The sequence below is a fragment of the Cupressus sempervirens genome, chromosome 9, assembly GCF_028749045.1.
Source record: "Cupressus sempervirens isolate cs-2001-9-10 chromosome 9, ASM2874904v1, whole genome shotgun sequence".
Taxonomy (NCBI): Eukaryota; Viridiplantae; Streptophyta; class Pinopsida; order Cupressales; family Cupressaceae; genus Cupressus; species Cupressus sempervirens.
This window is the reverse complement of record NC_143126.1, coordinates 206,508,758-206,520,538: the sequence shown is the minus strand read 5'-3', so window position 1 is coordinate 206,520,538 and position 11,781 is coordinate 206,508,758. Positions and strand designations below refer to the sequence as shown.

Here is an 11,781-nt window from a genome sequence, read left to right as displayed (position 1 = left end):
AACTACTCTGCTTCTAGAAACTATGAAATTCATACCAAGAGGTCCTCTAACTAGCCTTAAAAACTAACAGAAACACCTAACTGAGCCTTGGAACCTGACATGTTGGTTCTTTGTTTTGTACTCTCTTATCCTATAAAATATCATCTCATGAAAAGTTTGGGGTCAAAAGATACTGACTGTCAAAGTTGCTTAGTCAAAAACTACTTGCAAATGAACATGTCAAAAAACCATAAAATGCATGCAGTTTTGGCTTCAAAAACAAGTCTAACAAATAATCTAGGGCACAAAAATAGGGGAACTAGTTCATTTTCATGAGGAGTATACAAATCTTTGGTTTTGGCTCATGATGAATAACTGGGTGCATTTGGAAAGCGTGCGAAGTGGAATACTTAGATTTGTAGGACAGGGAATATCAATAGGATATTGATTTTCACAAATAGAATGAACCTGGGAAAGTGTGAAAATGAATTCGTCAAGACTTGCAAACTGGCACACTTAAAGAATTTTAGAGTAGAACATAGTGGTACAATCCAAGTATGACATCATGGATTCAAAGATATGACATCCCGAATAGGGGTACCGATCAATCTACATTTTAAGACACATATAAAACTTTATAAGTTGCATTTGGAATCACATTTTCAAACTAGTAAAATAGATTTTTCATAGCTCAAATATGAAACATAACAACTCTTTGACCTCTAGAATGTAATGCAAAATAAATTTTCTCAGTATGGTCAACTGGGTCAAAGTTATAATCATTCAAATAGGGTCTTGCAGAATTTAGGAAAATTTGTATCAGCATGACAACAATAAATAGCCAACTTTGAGGGATTCAAAACCTAGCCAAAACATATAAAAATCCCCTAAAAATTTAAACATAGGTTCCTTGAAATGTGTGCTAAACACTCCCAAAGTGACAATTCATGAAACATAATTGGGTGCAAGATATTCAAATGCAAACTAGGTTGCCTGTCATTGTTTAGCACTTTGGCAAAAATGTAGAACTAAACATTGCTTTAAATGAAACTTCACCAAATGAATCAGAATGATGATTTATCATTATAGGATGCATGGAGGTGTTAGAAATATAAAACACCTTACAGGCCTCAAAATGACAGTCGGGTACTCCTCCAAGTAAATGTGCTTATAGGGCTAAAATAGACTCAAAATTTTGGAATGGTACTCAAAACAGGAACACAATTTTGAGTCCCATCAGTGGCTCTATATGGGGATGCATGCCCCTTGCAGGCATGGAAAGGATTTAGATCTCTGGAGGAAGAAGACAAGTATTCCAATAAAAAACTTCTCTCGAACAACTTATTGAAAACAAGAAAACCTATTTTAACTATACAAGATGGTGGCCCCGGGCCACCGAAACTTTTGAAAACTTCTTACCTCTTTCAAACACATGATTCTCATTTACATCTCTCTGAGGTAAATTGTAAGTATTATTTTCATCAATTTCCCCACACACATTAGAATTTCTCATTATCGGATTAGGTGAAACAAAATCATTCTCATGGTGCATATAAAAACTTGAATCACTCTCTTCATCTTGCTTACTATGAAAATGAATATCAACATGCGCACATAAACTATCACCAAACTAAAGACCATCATGAACATATGATGGATGCAAATGAACATATGACGGATGCATGCTATCAATTGGAAACACAAAGTGCTCATATTCCACTTTGTTCACAACATTGCACATGTCAAGAAATTGCAACTCACCTTATGTATCTGGGTGTGAAGAGTACATAAAATATTATCCATGCTCACTTGCAGTCTCATTACTCACCCAATTAGATTTATCATGTGATAAAACTCCTTCACACTAAAAATTTGGTCAGTCACCAAGCTTGAAAAATTGTCCTGAAGTTGCAACTCTAAAATATTTTGATCATAATCATTATCTTCATCTAACAACTTGTTAAAGGGAACCTTAAAATCATCAAACTGATCATTAAAAGATTTATCATCATAGAATGAAAACTTCAAATCAAAAAAAATCTTTCGCTATTTTCCTCTTCATCATATGAAGCAACAAAACTTATTGTGGCACTATCACCAACATGAGAAGAATCTAGAATAGTACCAAACTTCCATTCAATCACATCCCCTACATCTAAAAAGTCATCATGTGTACAAACATTTGAGGTAGTATCATATGCATCTCCAAAATATGACAAAGATAGTTTGAATTCTATATCTCTTTCCATGTCAAACTTTGGGGAAGTGACTTTATCAAATGAAGAAAAGTTATAAGGAAAAATATGAGCATCCTTAAAAGAAATTACACACTTTTCAAAATCACAAGCTAACAAAGCTGAAATTTCATCAGGGCTCAAGAACTCTGTCTCATAAATCTTCTCCTCTTGGCTATGATTATTATCCAGATGACATGAAGAACTTACAATAGCAGAACCATTAGTGTGACAATCTGAAAAATCAAAATCATCACCACACTCATTTTCATCATAGTAAGAATTACCTCTATTGTTGTTATAGATTTCTTCAACTTCATATACATTGTCACAAGACTCATTTTCAATTACATATCTATCTTCCTCATGTTGATTGTAATCATCTGATTCACTAAAAGTTGAATCCATCTCTTTTTTATCTCAGAATGGTTTTGACAATTGAGTGTCAACACACTTAAGCTATTTGCTAAGTTCATGTTGAGCTAGCAATATATGCCGAGTATAATATATGTTCAAGTGTCACATTACAATAGGTGTCAAGTTAGAAATTTAGTTAGTATTGAGTCATTCAGGTGTCAAGAAAATAGATAATGCCAAGCAAGTGTATGTGATGAGTAAACAACAAGTGCTGAGCAAGACAGAATTATAGTTAGTGTCGAGCATCAGTAAACAACAAGTGCTGAGTGATACAGTATTGACATAAGAGTTTGTGCTTTCACAAACTCAAATGTAAATCATGTTGCATGAGAGCTAATGGATAGATCTTGAAGCTTAGAGATAAGGTCAAATCTATTGTGATTTTCTATGTAACCATCATGCAACCAATCAAATAATTTGAATGCTAAAGAGGCAAAAAGGATGAATCTCAGTCATAGATTCATACCTAACCCTAAGTCACGAAAACCTTTTAAGGAGGAAGAAGCTCCATAAATCAAGTGTGGAAGAGAGAGAAGATAGAGTGAAAGAGAGCGAAGAATAGAAGGCTGAAAGAACATTTAGGGTGACTTAGCAAAATAGAGGAATTGCAAGATTAGTTGAGGAGAACAGAGTATCAACATTTCAAAAAACATTACATCAGATCAAAGAGGATCAAAGAAGACTGAATCGAACAATGATCTAAAATCAACAATTGAAGATTGTAAGTAATCAGGTCAACACATTCTACTATACTCTTTAACAATTGTATTAGTAGGAGTTTTGCTAGTTTTGAAAAGGAGTGACGATGGAAAGTGAGAGCGATGGGAGCGGAGGGAGCGGGTGTTTTCAAAATTTGAATTCATGCAAGAGTGGGAGTTCCTTGGATGGTCTATTCCAGGTCCCTGGACTGGAGCACAGACAGCAAGATGGAGGCTGTCTGGCTGCTCCTGGCACTGGGGATAGGTCAGAAAGTGCAGTTGGGGGTCCAGCTGTCCAAATCAAGGAAACAGCCAAGTCTCCTTTGGTTTCCAAAACAAACGTGCAAGGAACTAAAAAATGGTCCTCACTTTTTGGGGTAAAACCTTTTGATAAGTCCTCTTTCCTGCCTATTAAAACTATTCAGGATTCAGTGAAAGGTTCTTTTGTGATAGCCATCCCGGATGAGATTGTGGATCACAATATTCAAACTATGGCTTCTACTTTCATTGGGAAATTTTTGGGGCCTAGACTGAGCATTAACGAAGTTAGGCAGCTCATAAAACAAAAATGAGTTCTCAAGGGCCAGGTCTCGATCACGGCCATGGTGAAAGGCTTTATGTCTTTCAATTTCACTTGCTTGGAAGACCTTGCTAGCATTCTAAGTAAAGGGCAATGGGCCATGGGTCGTTCTTCCCTTGTGCTCCAAAAGTGGTCATCTGGCACGAGCTTGAATGATTCTTTTTTCGCCCATGCTCCTATGTGGGTAAGATTGCCAAAACTGCCACTTGAATACTGGAATGAGGATGTCTTTAGGGGAATAGCTAGGACCTTTGGGGAACTCCTCTCAATGGATCCAATTACTGCTTCCAAGCGTCACCTCAATTTTGCATGCATTTGCATTGGGGAGAGAGAAGGAACAGATGTGCCTGAGTTCGTTGCACTTCATTCCAAACTTGGAGTGCACAACCAGAAAATCATCTATGAAACGATCCCCTATGTGTGCTTCCTCTGCCTGAAGGCTGTTTATAAAGCCCACTACTGCCCCAATGAGGCAAAGAAGAAGATCACAGAACTAGTCATCCCCGATCATACCAAGAAGCTTGCTACACACCCTTCTAGAAAGGGAAAGATGAAGCTGCTCTAGAGGCACAAACTTTATGTGGCACAGGGGAGAAAGGTTGTTAGCCTAAAAGACATAGCAATGAAGGACACTATTAAGAAGGATCCCCCCAAGGAGAAGGCTAGTTCCTCCCCCCTTAAACAGGGCCCTGTTTTGGAAAGGACAATCTCTGACCCGTTGGAGGACCTAAAGGTGTAGGTAAGCTCCCCCTCCATAGCCACGGGTCTTGTTGTAGAATAGGATCTCCCTCTGGAAACTATAGTGCAGTCTTCTCCCGCAGTGGAGGAAGTCCCTCTTTTGGGAGCTACAGTGTTGAATCACCTAGAACGGGAATCCCTAGCCCAGGCAAAGGAAAGCCAAGCTATGTGTCTTCCCCTTGAGGAAACTCTGGCTTCTTTAGGGGTCATCTCTAGCAAGGGGGAAGATTCTTCTACCCCTATAGGAATTGAGGCCAAGCTTCATCTCCTCATTAAGAACACTAATCCAGCACAACTCGGCCTATGGGAAGATAGGTTAGATAACAATGCGACGGATAGCCTTGATGATTGGTGCATGGTCAAGAAGAAAAAGAAGAACTAGAAGAAAACTCCCCCCCCCCATCTCCTGCTTCAACAGAAAGTAGGGTTAAAGCTAATATTGGTTCACCCCCCAAGGGAGCAGGAAGAAAGAACTTAAATCAGATTCTGCAAGAAGAAACAAGAAGGAACCTGGCAAATGGAAGCCAGAGGTCCATCAAGGATTTCTCAGGAAGTAATAAATGAAAGTTATCTCATGGAACATAAGGGGCCTTAATGGGGCTCACAAACAAGAACTCATTAGAAATATGATTAGAGACCAAAGACTTGACTTTCTGATGTTACAGGAAACTAAGATGAAAAGGGACCTAGTAAGAAGGATATCTTTCAGTAAAAATTTTTGCTACAAAGCATTTGATTTGGATGGAGCTTCAAGTGGTGTCCTAACCTTGTATAACACCAGAGCTTTCAAGTTAACTACTCTTTTTAGCTCTACTAATGCTCTTCTTTGTAAGGTTTTTCACTTCCAAAGAAATGAATCTTGGTTAATCCTTAACCAGTACGCCCCCAATACCAAGAAAGAAAGGAACTGCTTTTGGACCAAGCTCCTTGGGATCTTATCTAATTGTAACTTGAATAAAGGGATTATAATGGGAGACTTCAACTCGCATCTATCTAATGCAAAAAAAATGGGGGGTCATGCTCCAGATCAGGATAGTAAATGCGACCTTCCTTCATTCATTCAGCATCTCACTTCCTGGATTTGGACCTTCAAGGTGGCAGCTTCACTTGGTCTAATAGAAGAATTGGGGGTGATAGTATTCAAGTTCACCTTGATAGAGCCCTCATCTCCCCCGAATGGCTCCTCTCCCACTCCTGTAGATTATCCCTCCTCCCCAAGGTGGGCTCTGATCATTCCTCGATTTCTCTTTCTACCTCCCCCCTCTCCAACAACAAGGCCTTCCCTTTCTGCTTTGAGAAAATGTGGCTCTCAAATCCTGCACTAGAAGCTAATATTTCTCATTGGTGGAGCATTGAGGTTGAAGGCACTGCAATGTACAGAGTTGCCCAGAAGCTGAAAAATGTGAAAAGAAATATCAAATCATGGAATAGAACTGACTTTGGCCACATCTTCCAGGAGAAAGAAAAAATATCTGATCAGCTCTCTTCTATTCAAGATGAAATCCAGCATTCAAGATACAATGCTCATAATAGCCAGCAAGAAAAGGCCATCCTTTCGGATCTACACAACATCATATCTAAGGAAGAGCTTTTCTGGAAATAGAGATCAAGAGTCAGTTGGTTGAAGGAAGGAGACCGCAACACCAAATTTTTTCACTCGACCACCCTTAAGCACCGGGCTAATTATAGAATAACCAACATTGTTAAGGGTCAAGTTCAGGTTACCAAGGAGGATGAAATTGAGAAGGAAGCTATCTACTACTTCTCATCTCTCCTCTCAGATGATCCTTCCCTCTTTGGGTCTAAACAAGAGGAAATCCTGGCGACCATTCCCCCCATTCTTCAAGTTCACCACAACTCCATGCTGAAGGTAATCCCCTCCTTGGAGGAAATCCATCAGGCCCTCTTCTCTCTCCCGGGGGATAAAGCTCCTGGCCCGGATGGTTTCCCAACTTTTTTCTTTCAGATCTTTTGGAATGTTGTGAAAAAGGATGTGGTTAAAGCGGTTCAAGAATTCTTTGGAGCTAGGAATTTGCTTAAAGAACTTAATGCTACCTTCCTGGTCCTCATCCCTAAAATCTCGGGTACTGATTCTCTGGATAAATTCAGGCCCATTAGCCTCTGCAATTCCTTCTATAAGATCATTGCCAAGGTTCTCACTTCTAGGCTCCTCAGAGTTCTCCCTCTAATTATCTCTCCTCAGCAAACCGACTTTGTCCCAGGCAGGCAGATCCTTGATTCAATTATTTTGGTTCATGAGGTTATCCACCCTCTTGAGGCGAGCAAAAAGGAAGGCTTCCTTCTTAAGCTAGACCTATCAAAAGCTTACGACAGGGTTGACTGGAAGTTCCTCTTTGTTGTTCTTCATGCCTTTGGCCTCAATGATTAGGTTTGCAAGCTCATCTCCCAGCTTGTGTCTTCACCCTCTTTGTCAGTTCTAGTCAACGGCCACCCCTCTCCTTTCTTCTCCCCCTCTAGGGGTCTAAGGCAAGGAGACCCCATCTCTCCAGTCCTATTTGTTATCATGGCGGAATGCCTTGGCAAACTCATCCAGAAGAAGATCAGGGATAGGTGTTTAGTGGATTTGAGGCCTTCTTCGAGTCCATCCACTTTCACTCATCAGCAATTTGTGGATGACACGATTTTGGAGGGTGTAGCTTCAGTTTGGGAGGCCAGGTCCTTCAAAAGCATTCTTAATTCCTACACCAGGGGTATTGGACAAGCTATTAACTTAGACAAGAGCTCTATCTTCTTCCTCAACACTCCTCTAGAGAGGCAGAGGAAAATTGCTTGAATTCTGGGTTGTGGCATTGGGTCCCTGCTGGCGACTTATCTTGGGCTTCCTCTAGGCTCCAAACCCTTGGACTCCTTTTGGACAAGCATTATCGACAACTTCATCAAGAAACTTGCTGGTTGGAAAGGGGCCACCCTCAGTCAGGTAGGTAAATGCACCCTAGTTAACTCGATTCTCCAGAACCTCCCCACCTATGCCCTCAGTCTCTTTGGGATTCCAGTTAAGTTTGCGGACAGAATGGAGAGGATTTAGAGGGATTTTCTCTGGACTGGAACTAATGACCACAAGAGATACCACCTAGTTTCCTGGGACCAAGTTTGCTTGCCCAAAAGCCAGGGAGGTCTTGGAATCAGGAAAATTTCTCACCTCAATCAATCCCTCTTAGCTAAACTCCATTGGTGCATCTTTCAAGGCATGGGTGTTTGGAGGGACATCTTGGCTGAGAAGTACCTGGGAGGCTTGTCTCTCTTCTCCATTTTCTAGGGGGTCAAGCTGCCGTTGGGTTCTAAAATTTGGAATGGCATCTTGAAGGGCCTTCCCCTTGCTAAATCCAGGGCCAAATGGAAAGCTGGGATGGGAGACAAAATCCTTTTTTGGCAGGACAGCTAGCTTTTTCAGGAACCTCTCAATAACCATCCTTCATTCGGCAGGTGGGCTGATCAAGCAATAGGCAGATATGGTATGTTGGTTAGGAACTACAGAAATGGGAATGAATGGCACAATCTGGCAGAGCTTTCACAGGATCTCAAGCCTTTGATGGCCTCTTTGAACGCTATCAACATCAACCAGATAGGCGACACCTTAGTTTGGGGAGACTCTTCTAGAGGCCATTATATTGTAGCCTGTGGCTATCTTTCCCTTGTGGGCATAGGGGAGAAAACTATTTGGGCCAAGGTCTAGACCCTTGGATTAACGCGCAAAATCAACATTTTCTTTTGGCTCCTCTTGCAAGACAAAATCCTTACCCTGGATAATTTAGCCAAGAGAGGCCAAATTATACCCAGTAGATGTTGCCTCTATAAGCATGACCTAGAAATGGTTAATCACATTTTCATTCACTACCCCTTTTCCTCTAAAGTGTGGAGTCTTCTGACTTCCAACATGAACTTCTATTGGTGTCTGCCAGCTAGTATCCAGGAATTCTTCATACAGTGGAGTAGCAACCACAAAGGCCTGAACTCCCATACTTTGAGTTCCTGGATTATCCCACACTTTTGCTGGGGAATCTGGAAGGAGCGCAACAATAGGATATTCAGAGACAAAGAAGCTCCTGAGGGTATTATAGCAAAAAAAATTGATGGCCTCATGAAAGAGAACTATTCCACAACTAGAGATTAAAACATAAAGGACGGAGGGAAAATTAAGGCCAGGAAAGAAGACAGGATCAAAAGAAGACAGTAGGCTACTTGGTCCTCCCCCCCCCCAAAAAACTGGCATAAAGCCAATTTTGATGGGGTGGCTAAGGGAAACCTTGGTCCCACCGAATGCGGTGGAATCATAAGAAATATCTTGGGAGGGGCATTACTGCTATCTCCTCCCCTTTTGATCACCAAACCAACCATTTGGCTGAAGCCAGTGCGGCCAGACTCACTGTTAAGCTGGCCTTGGACTCAGGGATCAAACAACTATGGCTTGAAGGAGACTCCCTAAATATAATAAATTGTATTTTAGGAGTAACCAAACCCTCATGGACCATTGAAAGCATAATTGAGGACCTAAAAATGGACTTGAGCAAATTTAAAAATTACCATGTTAGCCATGTCTACCGGGAAGCTAACGTGGTTGCTGATTGGTTCGCAAACGCAGCGGTCACATTCAATTCAGTGATGACGTGGGGAAACAATAATCATTTTCTGACGGCGGCTATGGAGCTCATCCGAAAGGAGAAAATTCAAGGTACCAACTCAAAATCTCTTTTATGATGATGAGACATGCTAAATCATGTTTTAAAAAGGGAATCATTTGGAGTTATGCAGAACCCCCACCGTTTCATAATAACATGTACGAAATACACGAGCAGAAGAAAGCCAGAGTTAAACCCAATAACACGCGCATTAAAGCTCTCGTCCTTAGCGATTTCTTCATCTTTGAGCTCTACAATTCTATTAAGGGTTTAGGGTTAGAGAGGCATAAAATCGCAATGGTGGGAGAAAGGATTAGAAGAGAGCCATGGGGAGAAATGGAGAGCTGGAAAGAAAAAAGGAAGGTTTCAAAAAAACTTCAGAAGGGCGGCATAACCAGCTTCATGGAGAGGCTCCATGGTCTCGACATGGGGGTTACCAAGATTATGGCTGAAACTTGGCACAACGAAAAGGTCAAAATTGATGGTGTTTCCCACCAAATCATAGAGGGTCTCATTGCGGAGGTGACTGGCTTCTCCCAGGAAGGCATGAGCTTCTTCAGGGATAAGAAGATGTCCGCCAATGCTATCAACAACTTCGTCAAGAGCGACAAGGAGAAAATAAAACTGGTAAAGATTGATACCTACTATGACATTGAGTCCATCAAGAAGATCTAGGGGTATGTTTTGAGGATCATAATAGAGTATGTCACTTTGGAGCCCAGGTTTGATAGAGTTAGGACCCATCATTTTGTTTTGCTTAATCATTTTAGACATAAAGTGAAAATCTCCTTTCCTTTCTATATTTATACTTCTATGACTAAGAATATAGAGAGTTACAAGAAATGTCCTGTCAAGAACCCTGCCCTTCATGAAGGCCTTCTGCTCCTTATTTTTGAGTTTCTGAAAACCTAGACAAGAGGCAAGTCCATTGGGGTTTCAGGTGGCTCCTCGGAGGACACCGCTAGCTCAAACTCAGGGGAAGTGCACGTTGTGAAATTTGTCAAGTCTGAAACCCCAAAAGCCAATCCCTCTCCCCGCTTCCCTAGCAGGAAGAGCCCCAGGTGCCCTCCCCCTAACCCCCCTTCCCCTCATCCTAAGGAGTCTAGTGATGAGTCGGATACAGAGTCGTAGGAGGCGAATTCGATGGCAGAGAAGGAAAGTGAGTTGGAAGATGACAAGAAGGAGGTGACCCCCTTAGTAACCCAGGATAACCCCAAGAAAAGAAAATTGGACCAAACCCCAACCCATGATCATCTCAGTGACCTCGCTGATTTTCCCCCTAGCCCTACTGTGCCCACCTCCCCCCTGGAGGTCCCCATTTCGCCCCCAGATGAGATGATAGAAATCATGGTTGAAAAGGGGGGGGGAGGCCATCAGGAAAAATAAGAGAAGAGTGTGGATCAATTTCAATATGGATAGGGCCAGTTTGGGCATTGTCAAAGAACCTACTAAAATCCAAGTGTTGGGGGATCTCGATAGTAGCACCCACTATGACGAGCTCCTTGACCTGCCTCTTCTGGTTCTCTCTGACACTGTTCGTGAAACAGGTTTCAACTTTCTCAACAATGCAAAGAATAGCCTGATTGACAATTTTCACTCCATTAAGTGGCTTTTTCAGGAAACTGAGACTATGAAGAATAGGTCCAACCAGACCAATAACAGAGGGGATGTCAAGGATCATGAGGCCAGAGGTAGTAAAGACCAAGTGGGCAGCCAGGAAAAAGACAAAAGCTAGGACCCCAGAGACAATCAGGAGGACAGAATCACCCAGCTCGAGCAGAAGGTCCAAAGGCTGGATTCCATCCACCAAATTGTGACTAAAAAGATTGTGGATACCCTCCATACCTTGAATGAAAACATTGTTAATCTAGGGGACTATCTCACCAATGCCAGTCTTGTGGGGAATGTGGAGCAGAGTACAGAGCACGAAACCAACCGGGAAGATCCTCAGAAAGAGACTGGAAACCAGGAAAGTCAGGGGGACCAGAAGCATTTCCTCCCCAGGATCTAGGAGGAAGAGACCAACTAGAAGGAAAGCGACGCTGCAGAAACCCTATAGGCAATGGAAAAGAAGGGACACTAGTATGCTCGCTAGGCTCTGTTCCTAGCCTTTGTTTCTCAGGCTTCGGGCCTTTTTGTTTCTAGCCTTTTGAGACAGCTTTTTTTTCTGTCTTTTCAGTTTTAAGTTGTTTTCTACTGTAAAACTTTGGGTTTCAGGTTCCCTGTAAAACCTGTTTTCCTAATCAAAAACAATTGTATTAGCAGAATGAAAATCCTATGGAGTTAGGTTGGTTTAACATCCATTGTATAAATCCTTTAATAGGGTGACATTCCAAGTGAATTTTTTGTAAATCCTTTAGAAAGCTACACTTTTAACAGGGTGTTAGAGCCTTTAATAGGGCAGGCCTCTCACAGGGCAGACTATTGTTGATGGTTAAAATTTGTAACCTTAACTAGTTACACTATTGTTGTAGTGATAAGTTGTGGGTGTCATCCCC

General features: G+C 41.5%; 1 protein-coding gene across 1 annotated transcript; it reads left to right on the top strand.

Annotated features, from left to right (window-relative positions):
• Positions 1-3,930: 3,930 nt before the first annotated feature.
• LOC149538217 (uncharacterized) lies at positions 3,931-4,473 on the top strand. Its single transcript, XM_089802441.1, has one exon. The coding sequence runs from the start codon at positions 3,931-3,933 to the stop codon at positions 4,471-4,473; it is 543 nt and encodes a 180-aa protein (XP_089658567.1).
• The last annotated feature ends 7,308 nt before the right edge of the window (positions 4,474-11,781 follow it).

What these genes read in the sequence shown, in the direction of transcription:
- LOC149538217 (XM_089802441.1), top strand. Translation starts at nt 3,931, where the DNA reads ATGGTGAAAGGCTTTATGTCTTTCAATTTCACTTGCTTGGAAGACCTT.